The sequence below is a fragment of the Heteronotia binoei genome, chromosome 1 (genome assembly GCF_032191835.1).
Source record: "Heteronotia binoei isolate CCM8104 ecotype False Entrance Well chromosome 1, APGP_CSIRO_Hbin_v1, whole genome shotgun sequence".
Classification (NCBI taxonomy): Eukaryota; Metazoa; Chordata; class Lepidosauria; order Squamata; family Gekkonidae; genus Heteronotia; species Heteronotia binoei.
In genome coordinates, this window is record NC_083223.1 from 33,400,402 (window position 1) to 33,415,656 (window position 15,255).

A 15,255-nucleotide genomic window follows, 5' to 3' on the forward strand; every position below is an offset into this window, starting at 1 on the left:
GAGTCTCAAAGTAGCTTGCAATCTTCTTTCCTTTCTCTCCCCACAACAGATACCCTGTGATAGGCTTCCCAATCCCCAGGTTCCAGCGGGGGATCCCCCGTTTTGACAGGCTTCTCCCCGCCCCCAGCCAGCTGGCCGGTGGGGGAAGCCCAGCCCCCAGTCATCCTGTAGTTTTAGAGCTCCTGCAGGTTTAGAAACCTGCAAACAGTTTTAAAAATGTGTGCCTTTAAGGCTGAGCAGGAAACAGGAAGGGCTTCATGGGAAAGGATCAGTAACAGTTTCCTCAGAGAACGGCCTCTCCCTTTCTTTTGCATTCATTTTCAAAGCAAGTAAAGTTCTGCAGGAACAAGACCCAGTAAATATTTGTGTGTGTGAGAGAGGGAGGGGGCAGGGGATGCCCTGGTTTGGAGGCCCTCCCCCCACCTTAGAAAGTGTGAGGGGGGAGGGAAATGTCTACTGGGCACTCTATTATTCCCTATGGAGAACGATTCCCATAGGGAATAATGGAAAATTGATCCGTGGGTATTTGGGGTTCGGAGGGGGCTATTTTTTGAGGTAGAGGCACCACATTTTTAGTATAGCATCTAGTGCCTCTCCCCAAAATACCCCCCAAGTTTCAAAATGATTGGACCAGGGGGTCCAATTCTATGAGCCCCGAAATATGGTGCCCCTATCCTTCATTATTTCCTATGGAAGAAAGGTGTGCTGTCCCTTTAAATGTGATGGCCAGAATTCCCTTGGAGTTCAATTATGCTTGTCACACCCTTGTTCCTGGCTCCACCCCCAAAGTCTCTTGGCTCCGCCCCCAAAGTCCCCAGATATTTCTTGAATTGGACTTGGCAACCCTACCCTGTGAGGTAGGTGGGGCTGAGAGAGCTCTGAGAGAACTGCTCTGAAAGAACTTGTGGCTGACTCAAGGTCACACCAACAGCTGCATGTGGAAATTGGGGACTCAAACCAGGTTCTCCCAAATCAGAGTCTGCGCTCTTAACCAACCACAACACCAAACTAGCTCTTAACCACTACACCAACCTACACTTTTTAAGCCCAATAAATAAATAGGTTTAGGAAGGTGCAACTCTGTTTAAAATTCCACTGGAAGTGGTCTTTCTGCTCATGGCAGAGGGTGATTTTTGTCGATTCCACCCATCACTGCACCCCCTGCCCTTTCAACCCCCTTGACGTTGCTGGGGTTATACTGATCCACAACAGCACAATTTCAAGGGGAACAGGAGAATTGCAGCTGGAAAGGGAAAGCAGCGAAGTCACAATCTATGCAAACCACTATTATGGAGGCACTGTTTTAGAAATACTACAATTTTGCCACTAGAAGCAGAGGGAGATTCTGAGGTTTTAGAACGTGTCTGTTTTGCACAATCCTGGATTGGACTTCTGCTCAGCATGTGCTTTACACTTTTTCTAGCTGAATCCCTTGGTTTGAGTAGTCATGTTCAATGATAGTGTCTTCAGGGAAATAATCAAGGAATAGTTCTCCTGGCATTACGTGCCTCTGTTATTTAACAGAAACTTGGTCTGATACGCAAAGTTTTTTGTTTTCAGAGCACTTAAGTGTGGCTCCAGAGGGTCTTTGTTTGTCCAAGATCTTGCAAAGAGAGTTTTTCAAATGGTTCCTACTAAAAAAATACACAGAACCCAAGTGATTGCTGCAGTTTGTTATTTGACACTGCATTTTGCACATGGTCATCTTTGAAAGGGCACAACCAGGTGCCTAAAAAAAGATTGCAAGAGCCCTTATTTTAGGCTGTGCTTGGCATCTTTGTGTATGAGCAAGGCTCAAAAGTCATACCGCTGGACTATGAAAGAGTGGGTGGGGAGAAGAATTTTTCAAAATACTTTTCTCAGCAGTATTTACAAGTTTAGGATTAGTGACAAGGGGCAAGTCTGTGCCAAACAGAAACTACCTGAGTCAGGAGAACATGACCCTTTAAGTTCTAGTTTGGTCAATAGTTTTTAAGAAAAAGTATCTGTTTTCTTGGTGCTTGGCCATAGCATGTTACAAAAACAAATTCCAGAGCAATAGCCTTCATGGTCTGCTGTATGGTAAAGCAAGAAAGAGTCTTGTGGTACTTTAAAGGCTAACAAACATTTAGAAGTCAAGAGTCTGGTCTCTGGGTCATGAAAGGTTAAGGCCACCATAAATGTGATAGGGCCACAAGACTCTTAATTATTTTATTATTTTCTGCAATACTCCGTTCCAAGGCCTAGCCTTCTGTCTTTTCCAGGACAAGATGGATGCCTCAAGATGGTACTGTAGTTGTGGCTCAAAATTTAAGAGCAGCACCAACCACATTTTAACCAGCAGCTCCTTCAGAGCCCCATGATGCAATACCCTGTTTTCACAACAAATCCTAAGCAGCTCTTGTTTAAGCTACACCCCACATTATTGTTTGTTTAGAAAGTGTACAGCTTCAGTAGAGAGACGTTTCCAGTGTTACTGAGGCAGAGCATCAATGGGACTAACACAAAAGGATTGCAATCCCATTAAGTACTGCTGCTGGGTCAGATATTCCCTTGCCACCAGTGACTTCCATTCAGGCTTTCAAACTGAAGTGTTTTCTTCATTCTCATTAAGATTTTCAGTGCTTGGATGACTCTGTCTGTTGAAAAACAAAAAAAGTGAAGGAATTGCTTGTGAAGAAACAGGCATAGTTGGGTTTGCTATGGCAGTGTTAAGATGATAAGAAAATGGTCCCTACAAAGCCCGTTTATATATATTTATATTTTAGTATTTTTTTGGGGGGGGGTGCCATATCTAGAAGCACTACGTATCAGAAACCTTTCCAAAGAAATAAGAACCTGGCAATTAATGTTCCATGCATTAGAATCAGCTACTTCCATACACTTTACATGATTCTGTTCTTCAGTATTTGAAGGGTCAGCTGGTGCCAAACTTGGATGCTGATCAGTTAATGGGGGTCAAGGAAATATGACCAAATGCTACTGACCTTAAGGTAGCTGCCAAATAGCACTTGAATCTAGTTCAAAATGCTTCAACTTGCCAGACTCCTCCACATCTTGGGGAGCACCACCTTCTGTGTCAGCCTAGCTACCCCATTCAGCTTGGCAGAAAAGATGTCACCAAATGCTCTGGAGCCAGTTGTCCAGCATTGTCCACCTTCAGCCAACAGTACAAGGCCCTAGGAAAGTGTGTCAGGGTAGGCATGATAACGATCATCTGTTAGTAAAATTCAAAGGTTCTGAAGCCTGTTTGCCTTGGGGCCATGCAAGAAATGGTGAGGAGATTTAATCCTTCAACTTCCTTTCAGTTTCACTAATCAAAACCAAGATTTGTACTTGATTTGCAAGGCTGAAGTGGTTATAAATGAGAAGAGATATAACTCTTAAAGCATTTGAATGATAAATGCTATTATGCAAGAGACAGGACTTTCAGAGGCCTTTCTTGCTAAAGCAGTAAAGTATTGCTTTATATTTAGCATAATATATTTGGACAATGAAACAGTATAGTGTTTTACAGACACATACATGTATGTGTATATTAAAAAGGCTAACCATAAAGTAAGTAGCAAGCTTCTTACCTAAGAGAGAAAAAAAATCATATGTAGTAAAGAACAGAGGCTCTGATGCTGATTAAAAACAAAACAAAACACCAACCTTAGCATTTCCAGGGCAAGTTTGGTTTCTTTTTGACTCCTTTTGTTGATTGGATAGAAGATGAGGATGAATAAGCCTAAGAAGATGAGGCCAGCAGGGACCCCTCCAACAAAAACCTTCAGCATGGCAACCACACTGTCAGACTGTCTGCAGGTACCTGATTCGTAACCAACAAACCTATTAAAAACACACATGACAGACTATTATCATCATGTCTCCATTTACAGCGAAAGTCCTCTGCCCACCCATCCGTTTTTGAAAGCCTCCTCTTGTTTCTTTCTCGCTCAAGGGAGCAGTCTCATTTTCTCCCCGGGTGGGCCCAATGCATGCCAACAAACGTGCAGTTCCAGCCACAAGCAATGCAGAAAGTTAAGTGTTTTCAGATGAAAGTCAGTACACAGATTGCTGAAGGCTTGAGAGAGTGCAACGTTCTGGCCTCTGTCTGCGTGGGCAAGGCTGAAGGAACCAAGCAACTGATACCCACTTCCTGTGGTTGACATTCCTGGGTGCCCAGTTCCACTTTCGAGGAATCACTGTTTCCACCTGCACATAAAGCTATAAACGTGTATACTACCAGCCAGCAATTTTTTAAAAATCCATCTAATTAAATCTTTCTGGATCACTGCAGCAGAGCCAGTGATCTGCCAGCGATTCTGTGAATTACATTCTCTGTCTGTAGCTACTGAAACTGGGAGTGGAGAATTGGATTTATTGGACTGGGGCAGGGGTGGGGGAAGAACCAATGAGTTGTAATTTAAACTGACTCATTCACTACAATAAAAATCACTCAGTCTTGTCAGATCTTGGAAGCTAAGCAGGATTGACTCTGACAAGTACTTGGTATACCAGAACTTAAGCCGGGGGGCAGGGGCAGGCTTTATTCAGCCATCTCTCTGAATACCCTTCAGGCCCCCAGTAGGGGCCAATCACCAGAAGTTGCCATGATTTCCAAGTGTAGACACACACACATGCACATAAAGCCCCCACAGAAATACAAAAACAAAGGTATACTTATTTGTACAACTGAACAGAGCACAAAATCCAACCTTTGTCTGAAAGAATAGCAAAATTCTAAATTTGACATTTTTTTTAAAAAAAGGTAATATCTATAGAGTGCCCTGATTCAACATGACATAACAGCAACTAACTATTTGTAAACAGTTAATGGCCAAAATGCAAACATACACCAAAGCAGGGGTGGCCAAACTTGTTTAACATAAGAGCCACACAGAATAAAAGTCAGATGTTTGAAAGCTACAAGACATGAACATCAGATGTTTGAAAGTCATAAGACACAAACGTCAGATGTTTGAGAGCTGGAAGAAAGGGAGGGAGGGGTGGAAAGAAAGCAACTTTAACTTTAAATGCCTTCTCCAAGCCAGTCAATGAGGTGGTGGGAGCTTCAAGAGCCACACAACACGTGTGAAACAGCCACATGTGGTTCCCGAGCCATAGTTCGGTCACTTCTGCACCAAAGTATGCACCCTGGTGCTCTGATGAAAGCTGTAGTTCAGATGCACATCACATCTGCAGCAATTTGGCATGCAAAAGCCTGCTTCTGCATGTGGACCTCTGCATATATGAGAGGGGGCCTTCCTTCTAAATATTTTTTTTCACTTTTACCATCTGAGATTTTCCCCATTGTGTCTTTGAAGTTCCCATGGGGAGGCTGCCTTAAGAGAGCTGCTGGTGGACATCTGGTGTTGGAAGTGGCCACAGGTTAAATAGAGATTTTGGAAGTACCGTAGCTGTTAAATCCTTCCATCTCCCAGGTAAAGCTCAACCCTTAAGGTTGCCTCCTTGCCCAGCCAGGTTTCTAACATGCGAGTGTAACACAAGGGGGCAGGAACTCCTGACAATCGATAAATCTCTCCTCCGAGGGAAGCGCATTTTCCAGGATGGCTCAGCAGCAGTGGGGCCCCGGCCATGGACATTGTGCCCTCATACAGGAAGTGTGTGAACCAGCTGGCTGAATCCAAGAGACAGATGAGAAAATGAGTGTCTAGGGACCAGTTTCAGAACTAGGGAATCCTTTTTATTGCTTTAATTTGCCTGGCTGTCTCACTCATTTTGCTTTTTAACCTAACTCCCATTGCTTTTCTGTGGCAGTGAGCATGTGCAGTTCAAATCCCTGGCACATAGATGGCCAAGCCTCAGCTGCTCTGTGCTTTGTGTGCTCATGCAGAGCTGCCCACTGCATTCTGTTGCCCTGGCATGTGGGCAAACTCCCCCCTCCCTTTGATTGGATCTGATGGTCATGCAAACCTCCCATCATTTGAGATGCCTTTCCTTGCAATTTTCTGCTTTGAATGCAATCATTTCATAAAACCTCTTGAAATTCTGCTGGGGTTTGACATTTAAGACTTAGTGGCTGACCCAGGCAGCTCCTTGTTGCCATGAGAGCTGAGGCTCGCTCAAAGAAGGGGCAAAGTGCCAAAACTAGGCTGGTGGCAGTGGTTTAACCGACCTCAGCCATCCAGAGGTTAATCAGTGCAGGCAAAATGAAGGCAGAAGGGAGTGTGGGGAGCCAGCACAGTTTGCCATTGAAGAACACAACTCTAGCCAATCCTCCCTAACCCAGGCTTTCACAACCCATGCACATTTGCATATGTCCTTATAGCTCAGGGGTGGCCAAACTGTGGCTCGGGAGCCACATGTGGCTCTTTCATGCATATTGTGTGGCTCTGAAACCCCCACCACCCTATTGGCTGGCTATGAAAAGACATTTCTCTCTTTAAAGCACTTTTCCAAGCCAAGCCAGCCAATGGCTTGGAGAATACATTTAAAGTTAAATTTGGTTTCTTTCCACCTCTCCTCCTCCTTCTTCCCCCTTATCTATTTGCCTGCCTTTTTTCCTACCTGTCTTGTGGCTCTCAAGCATCTGATGTTCATGTCTTGTGGCTCTCAAACACCTGACCTTTATTCTATGTGGCTCTTATATTAAGCAAGCTTGGCCACCCATAGCTATTGATTCATTTAGTTCATGTTACACCACTCCCCCCCCCCCCAGTGCGGATAATATTCTCCTCTTCTCCATGAGGCAGGCTAGACTGAGAGTGGGAGATTGGTCCAAGGTCATCCAGCAGGCTTCTGAAGCAGAGGGGGGATTTGAACCTGGATCTCTAATTCTAGTCTGACATTCTAACCATACATGATGCTGGCTGGCTGTATTTATAGCATTGTACATGCATGGGTATGGCACTCATTCAATGCATATATATTCTCTCAGAAACACAGTGAAGCGTATATATTTAAATACGGTACTTCTCTGAAATCCAAGCATGTCTGGTGGTGATGGGAAAATGTTTATGCATTTTATGCCAGAAAGTTAAAAGTCAGCACCAAGGAAGGACAGCAGCAGCAAATAGTTATGCAGATGACTGGTTGGTGCTGAAAAATTCCTTTCCAGATCAAAACCAATCCCCAAAAATTGAACCCCAAAAGGAGGAATGTTTAGTGATCTTTACATTTTCCAGCTGTGAACTATGGTCCTGTTTTAAGGCTTCTATGAGTTAAAACATTTTAAGCGAAAAAAAATAGTCTACTATTTAAAAACCAAACCCTCAGGGATATTCAGTCCTAGGCAATAAAAGCCATATCAAATTGGAATGTCTTAAAATGCATCTAGAAAGATAAGCAGCTAAAAACATTTAAGGGAACAGCCCTCCTTGCAGCTGTAAAGCTCAGAATGCATATAGGGATTTGGCCTGTTTGAAAGAAGCATTCCCTTGGTGTAAACAAAATTCCAATGCAGATGGGAAACACACTTCAGGGAGAAAGTTTTAAGCTCAGCTTCATCCTTGACATGAAAGACTGCCAAACAGGTGCAGAGATTGACATGCTCTGAAGCAGAAGCAGAAGGCGGTGCAGTGGTTAAAGTGTCAGTCTAGGATCTTGGAGACTCTGGGTTCAAATCCCCATTCTGCCTTGGAAAATTGCTGGGTGAACTTGGGTCAGTCACACACGTTCAGCCTAACAGGTGGTATTGAGGATAAAATGGAGGATATGAGAATGACATTAGTCACTTTGGGTCCCCACTGAGGACAAAGGTGGGCTATAAATGAGGCAATAAACAAATTCCCAGCCCACAGGAAGCATGCAGAACGGCAGACCCATGTTGTGTAGCCTGGGTCAGAACACTGGCTCCCAGTGCACTTTGGCACTGTGATCCCAGCCCACCCAAGAAAACTCTTGCCTGGCCCAGCAGAGACATGCAGCTCCCCAGGACAGGAGGAAGGATCTGATTTTGACTCCTCACCCGCCCCCCCCCCCAAGAAAGCCTCTCACACAGGTGCATCAAAAGACTTCCCGGACAAGAGATCAGGACCTCCAAATCACAACTGGGACAGGGCATTCTGACCCTTCCCATCTCCCCAAAACTAACTGGCTGACACAGGAGAAGTTTGGGGTGGGGATCAGAATGCAGCCAGTGCCCCATTTTTCTCCCTTGCATCCCAGCAGCTTGAGTTTCATTCACAAACCCCTGGGGTGCAACGGGAGAAATTTCTCGATTCTCAGTGCAACAGAGAAACAGGTTGAAGGGGAGTATTATGAGCTACCGATGCTCATTTTTTGAGCAAAGGGAAAGGAGAGTTTCAGCATCCTCCTCTTTGAATTAAAGGAGCTACTCACTCCAGAGAGGATGCAGAAATGCCAAGTCCAATTCCTGCTGACATCTTGGTAAAAAAGACATATGAGGAATAGAAGATGGTTTCATGTCCTGTCAAATGAGGATTCTGCAGGCGAAAGTGGTCAACCACATCTGGCAACATGGCCCTTTATTCAACAATTTTTAAAGGAAAAAAAGACATCATCATCACTTATTTCAGTGAAATTCCCAGGCACTTAGTTGTGTTTGCCTACATTTTGCATACATCATCACTTTTAATGTCATGATTAAGGAAGCCTATATAGTTAATTAGTTTTAAACAAACAAAAAATCCCAAGGCACAGAAAACTGATTGCATCAGGTTAGTTGTGCCTGAACCTCTTTCTCTCTCTCTCTCCCCCCACTCTGCCAGGTTAGTGGGCAGAGACTAGTAATTTGAGAGAATTGCCATTTAAGAATGAGCATAGGGTGAGCCAGACCAGGACAGCATTCTTGATTAACATCCAATTTAATTGCTTCAGTTTTTTCAATAGCCTGAACAATGGGGAATAAAACTGAAATGGAGTATTCAGAAAGTCCTCCTGGGAACCTTGCCAGTGAACAAGAAAAACAGAAAGTTGTAAACCCTTTCCAACGACTCAATTACTTTAGGGAGAAATCTCCCTCCCCCCGCCCCCATCACCAAACTACCCGCAGTGCTAAACAGTTTCTCAAAGCACTGATTCCGCTGGCTGAAAACATGCTTGCAAACAAGGGCCTTCCTCAACATGAGCATTTGCTTGGTCTGCTGTTAATAACAACAAAAAAGCCAAATACATAGACATTTTCCACCATCAAACTATAGCTAGTAGTACTATAATAGTTCTAGGCTTGTTAGATTCTAAGCCTCACTATCGAATGTAGGTCTGGCTCTTTCCTAGGGCTGCTTCACTTTTTTAAAAAATAAGTCAAATATCAAATATGGCAGAGTCTTCCCAACATGAATAATCAAAAGAGAAACAGACACTCAGGTTTTGCAAACCCCCTCCCAACTCAGGGATATGCCAGGTCAAGGCCGGCCCTGCCACTAGGCAAACTAGGTGATCGTCTAGAGTGCCAGTCTTCTAGGGGTAACAAATTGGGTGCCCCTCATATGACTTGGTGACATGATCAGTGCAGAGAGGGGGTGCTGGAAGTTAGCCTTACTTAGGGTGTCAGACAGTTTAGGGCCAGCCCTGTGCCAGGTCAGGGACAAATGGCAGGACAAGCCCAGTTCAAGCAGCTTTTTGGGAAGCAAAAAGGTTGTTGAATGTGATATGAAGCATGGTGGTGGAAAGTGCCATCAAGTCACAGCCAACTTATGGTGACTCCAGAGGATTTTCAAGGCAAGAAATGTTCAGAGGTAGTTTGCCATTGCTTGCCTTCCAAGGAGAAACCTTCCTTGGTGGTCTCCCTTCCAAATACTGACCAGGGCCAATCCTGTTTAACTTCCAAGATCTGATGAGATCAAGCTAGCCTGGGTTATCCAGATCAGGGCTGTTTGGGATCATATCACACCATTTCTAACCACAATCTGTAGACACCCACTTGCTTTACAGGTCAATCCTATGTAGAGTTAGTTCACTGGGAGACTTGCTTAGTATTAGACGTACAGGGTGACTAATATTGGCTCCTTACTCTATGGGTGGACCTCCTGCTATACATCAGCAGTCTCTGATCCCATTTGTCTTCCACGTGGTTGTTCTTTCATAGACTGCGTGCACAAGTGTACCTAAGGCAAATACTATAAAGACTCTGTTGCCCCATACATCCCATCATGTCACCAATTATTTATTTTCCTCACTGAGAACTCTCAAGGTCAACTTGGTACACACCCACACCCAGCAGGATACAATTCGCCTCCTACCATGGCAACAGCAAGGATGCCGCAATGCTCAACCCGGATACAAAAGCCACTGTGTAAGCTACAATCAGGTTAGGGATGGTCACCAGCATGATCACAAAAGGAATCATCCACTAGAAGAAAAGAAAATGAGACCCAGTTTTGAACAGACCCAGTTAAAACTTCACACAACATTAAAGAAGTTCAGCTGACATTAAACAAAACAAAACACAAGTTTGCTAGTGCTCCAGCCAGGGGAAAGTAGCATTTAGGACAAAATAAGGTACCAAGAAGGCAGTGTTCCCTCTAAGGTGAGTTAGTGTGAGCTAGCTCACAGTTTAGCCTCTGGCTCACACATTTTTGTCTTAGTTCAGAAAGGATGGCCACAGAGCAAACTGATTTATGCAGTGACTTACAACATTATGCTAGCAGCTCATAAGTACAGTTTTTGTTCACAGGACACCACAGCTTAGAGGGAGTATTGCAAAAAGGTATCATTCATTCCAGCTTGGGAGAATGAAATAGCCAAGGCAAACCAAGACATAGGTATGTCATCTGCCTATTATGAAGAATCATTTATGAACTCATGTTTCAGTGATTTTTGAGGCCTTATCAATGCCATCCCAAGCAGCGTCACATACTCTAAGTCCATTGTCTTCAGTGTGATCAGAAGAGTGTAACTCTGCTCAGGATGGCACAGTTATCTACCCACAGAGTAAGGAGCCAATATTAGTCACCCTGTATGTCTAATACAAAGCAAGAGAATCATTTGAAGCAATGTATTTCACAACAGTCTCATCTGACTGCTAAACTGATTAAACATCTGTTGTCAGCAGTTTTCTGTCCAGAGTGGAGAAATCTGATTACTCACTCTCTCTCTCATTCACAGACACACAACACAAACACACCCCTTTCCACTACACAAAAACATCTATTCCTTAAGTCCTCCTACCCATGGAATTGGCAGCTCTACATTATAAAGAAGCAGACATGACCATGACAAGAACATCAATATTTGCTGCTAAAAACACATGATGCTCACTTGGCAAGATAAGGACAAAGACATAGGTATGTCATCTGGCTATTATGAAGAATCATAGAGTTGGAAGGGACCTCCATGGTCATTTAATCCAACTCCTTGCACAATGCAGGAAAACCACAAATACCTTCCCTGCTCTCCTTCTCATGATCTGCCTAAGTTCACAGAATCAGCACTGCTGTCAGATGGCCATCTAGCCTCTGTTGAAAGACCTCCAAAGAAGACGACCCCACCACCTCCCAAGGAAGCCTGTTCCACTGAGGCATCATTCTAACTGTCAGGAAGTTCTTCCTAATGTTTAGTTGAAAACTCCTTTGATTTAATTTCAACCTGTTGGTTCTGGTCTGATCTTCTGGGGCAACAGAAAAAAATTCTGCATCATCCTCTATATATCAGTGTCAAGCATGGTGAAATTCCATTGATAATTGATTGTTTTAGGGTCCTTCATAACACTGGTCTGTGAAGTATCATGGAGGACCAAGGTTTGTTAACTTGGTTATTCTTTCCCCTCCCCCTTCTTGCTTTATTGCTTGCAAAGTAGAAGTAGTGAGAAACGAAACTAACTTGAGAAGAAGTAATCAGCACCTTCCCATACATTCCTGGTAGGGAGTGCGACACATTTGGGGAAAGCAAGGACAGAGTCCTGGTAACGCTATGAGAATGTAGACATTTATGATAGTTTATGTGTGAGAGCTACCCCTCGCCCCCACCTTTTGGAATCCTTTTGAAGTAAGCCTTAAAAGTATTGTATCAATGTATTTGCAGCATCACTCTCAAGAATCTGTTACACTGAAAGTATCGGTTTATCAATAAACGTAGTTTTGTATCAACTTCAACTCGTCATTGAAACCGCATGCTTGACAATCAGCCCTTCAAGGACTTGAAGATGATCACATCACCTCTCAATTGTCTCCTCTCCAGACTAAACATACCCAGCTCCTTCAGCCTTTCCTCATAGGACATGGTTTGCTTGCTGCATGGATTCAGCTATAAACCTTGTGTATATATAGCAAAAGTGTAAGTCTGCTGCGTATGGTCTCCTCTGCATTTTGTATCTACTGTAGAATAGGCATGTACATTTAAAAGTGTTAGTGCCCTATTAGGAAAGAATCTGCCAATTGTGTCAGAGGGCATGTGGTAGCAGAGTGGCAGGGCTTTGCATGCAGAAAACCCCTGGTTCAGTCCCTCACATCTCCAGTTGAAGGGATCAGGTGATGGGGAAAACCTAAGACTCTGGACAGCTGCTGCCAGTCTGAGGAGACAGTACTGGCCTTGGCAGATCAGTGGTCTGTCCAAGCAGAAAGCCGCTTCATGTGTGTGCCAAGATCAATCCTTTACAATTTTAGAAATCCTTAGGGGTTTACATTGGCCATCCCTGCAGAGTTCAAGCCTTCTTACACTATCCAGATTAGCAAGTGAAAAAGTAGTTGCACAGAGCTTGCTTACAAAGCCCCCTCCCGTTCCAGTAGTGGGTAGTCATCGAGAGGACACTGCTTATGGAATGAGCATCGCTTTCAAGCAAAAGAGAGAGACAGAGAGAGCAGCAGAGTCCTGGACAGTCAGCAAAGAGCAGACAGAGACAGTCCCAGTTCCACCACAAGAGAGCACTCCAGCAGCGTAAGACTGCGACTGGCTTGTGAGCAGAGGAATTGCAAGACTGGCAGCGAACTGTTTGGCCCCTCCAAAGTCAAAGCGCTTGGACTTTTTTTTTTTTTAAACCAACACTGCAATACCAATAGTAAAGGGGGAGCATGGTCTAACAGAGAACAGGCTCAGCTCACTGCAGACACAAGCAGTTAAGAAAGGGAAGCAGATCTGCAGCTGATGTAGTTACTGCCTGATAATTGCAGGCAAACAATCTTAGGCAGCCACTCCTTTTTGCCTTCCTATTAAATGGTAACAGACAATCTATATTTCTAAAGCACATCTTCCTTGCTGACAACAACTCCAGACTCCTTATACACACAGCATTCTGTATCCGCTTCTCTGGGTAAGCAACTACATGCTATGCTAAACAACAGGAGTGGGGGATGGAGAGGACCTTTGGCCAGGAACTACAGATCAAGCCCTTAGGAAGAAGCTCATAGAAAAGGGTTTTCTGGTCTAAGGAAAATAAGAAGATAATAAGGCACTCAATTTTACAAAATGCAGAAAGGACAAGTGCTGGGTTGACCACTGAACAATTTTTAAAATTATTATTTCTTATATGACATCAACTATAACCAAGCAGTGCATTAACATCAATGTTAACCACAGTTGAGGATAGCCATGGGCTCCCCCTCCTTTAACCAGCCATTATCTGGAGGGTCCCAGGGCCTGACCCTTGAGTCACACTGCATGTTGGGTCACAACAGCCTGCTTACACAGATCCCACACGCTGCTTCCTTTTTGCCAAAACGCTGCAGGAACCATTGCCAGAATGGCATGCTCAGGACCGCTGACACCTATGAGGGGGACAAAAACCATGTCAACAGAGACACACGCATTTTTATGACTGGCATCTGATCAACAGGAATGTGTTTGGTCTACAGAGAATGGAGGAATAAAAAAAAATCAGTGTGCCTTAACTGCTATGGATGTTTCCTCAGTAGATGTTAATTTTTAAAAGATGGCCCCCAGTTCTGTAGAAGAACCTACATGACCCACCCCCAACTGAAGAGATGGGACAGATGTTTCTGTGCATGAAGAAACTGTCATTTTGAGACCAGCAGAGGTAGACAGAGAGAGGCAGTTAGACACTCCTTGACGTTTACTGAAGCAGTTTGGGGATACTGAGGGTCTTTCTTTCTCTGGGGATCTGACACAGGATAGCAGATTGGTTGCGCCTGCAGGCATACTTCTTTGCAGCTCTACTTGTATATTTGTAAGTAAAGGAAATATTTAAACATTTATATCCTGCCTTTCCCCATCGCTCAAGGCAGCTTGCAATACATAGTTAAAAACAATAAAACTCCACATTCATCTACTCCAAACAACAAATTCACCTCCCCCAAACAACATGTCAGTGTTCTTTTCCTCTAACCCAGGAAACTGTTGCCTGTGGAACTTCTTGCCACTTGGGAGAAGCGGGGAGTGTGCAACACTGGTCATCAAGAGGATCAACCAAGCAGGAACTAGCAGCCTTGTGCAGAACAAGGACACTTTCACCCCATCAGAAAGGGACAGGCAAGTGATCATCACCAAGGCAAGTCTCATCACATCACTTTATTAAACACTGATCAAGCAAGTGATTAAACGGGCAGCAAATAATGCATCTCTCTTCAAAAACACTAAGTGAATTTCATACCCACCAACTTCCTAGCCCAAATCTAGGGCCGAGGTCAGACGCACATAAACTGACGAGATGGGCATGGATGAAAGCCAGATGCATGTCGGATTTTATGCAGTTGTCCAAACATCAGCATCTGGCAATGGTCGTTGGCTCGTTCGTGTCTCGAACTGCCACGACTGAGACGTGGATTTTTTTGATAGTACTTTAAATCCGGAATAAGAATGCTTCCGATGACTCCCGTGCATACTTTCTATGTTTGAACGCTCCATTGTAGCTGACTCGTCGCAAGCGCATATCTGCTTCCCTGCGAGAGTCCACTCCAAATGATATCATTGCGCCAGCAATTGTTGACTCAGCCTTCCAACCTTCCGAGGTCAGTAAAATATGTACCCAGCTTGCTGGGGGGGGAAGTGTAATGACCGGGGAAGGCAATGGCAAACCACCCCGTAAAAGGTCTGCTGTGAAAACTGTGAAAGCAGCATCACCCCAGAGTCGAAAACGACTGGTGCTTGCACAGGGGACCTTTCCTAAATGGGGGGGGGGGGGCAGATTGGCCACCTTTGCCTTCTCCCTGCCAGGCGGAGAGACGGCAAAGAGAGTTCCTGTGCTCTCCCCCATTTAAACACGCTGGCGGGGTGTTCATTTTTTGTGACAGTCTACGTTGTTTGATGCCCATTCCAGCCCATTCCTGCTTTTACCCTGCCTAGTTTAAATGGGTGGGGGGAGGAAGATGACCCACCTTTGCTGTCTCCCCACCAGGTGGAGAGACAGCAAAGAGAGTTGCCATGCTCCTCCCCCATTTAAACACCACAGCAGGGTGTTTAAATGGCGGGGGAGGAAGA

General features: G+C 44.4%; 1 protein-coding gene across 1 annotated transcript in view; it reads right to left on the reverse strand.

The window, feature by feature from the left end:
• Positions 1 to 2,519: 2,519 nt before the first annotated feature.
• MFSD2B (MFSD2 lysolipid transporter B, sphingolipid) overlaps positions 2,520 to 15,255 on the reverse strand; it is a 45,689-nt gene continuing 32,953 nt past the window's right edge. The window contains exons 8-12 of the mRNA XM_060258057.1: positions 13,506 to 13,586; positions 10,128 to 10,237; positions 8,266 to 8,409; positions 3,634 to 3,810; positions 2,520 to 2,618 (exon numbers count right to left, since the gene is read on the reverse strand). Of these exons, the coding sequence (XP_060114040.1) occupies positions 2,561 to 2,618; positions 3,634 to 3,810; positions 8,266 to 8,409; positions 10,128 to 10,237; positions 13,506 to 13,586 (570 nt within the window). The 3' untranslated portion in view covers positions 2,520 to 2,560. The remainder of the gene's footprint in view (positions 2,619 to 3,633; positions 3,811 to 8,265; positions 8,410 to 10,127; positions 10,238 to 13,505; positions 13,587 to 15,255) is intronic.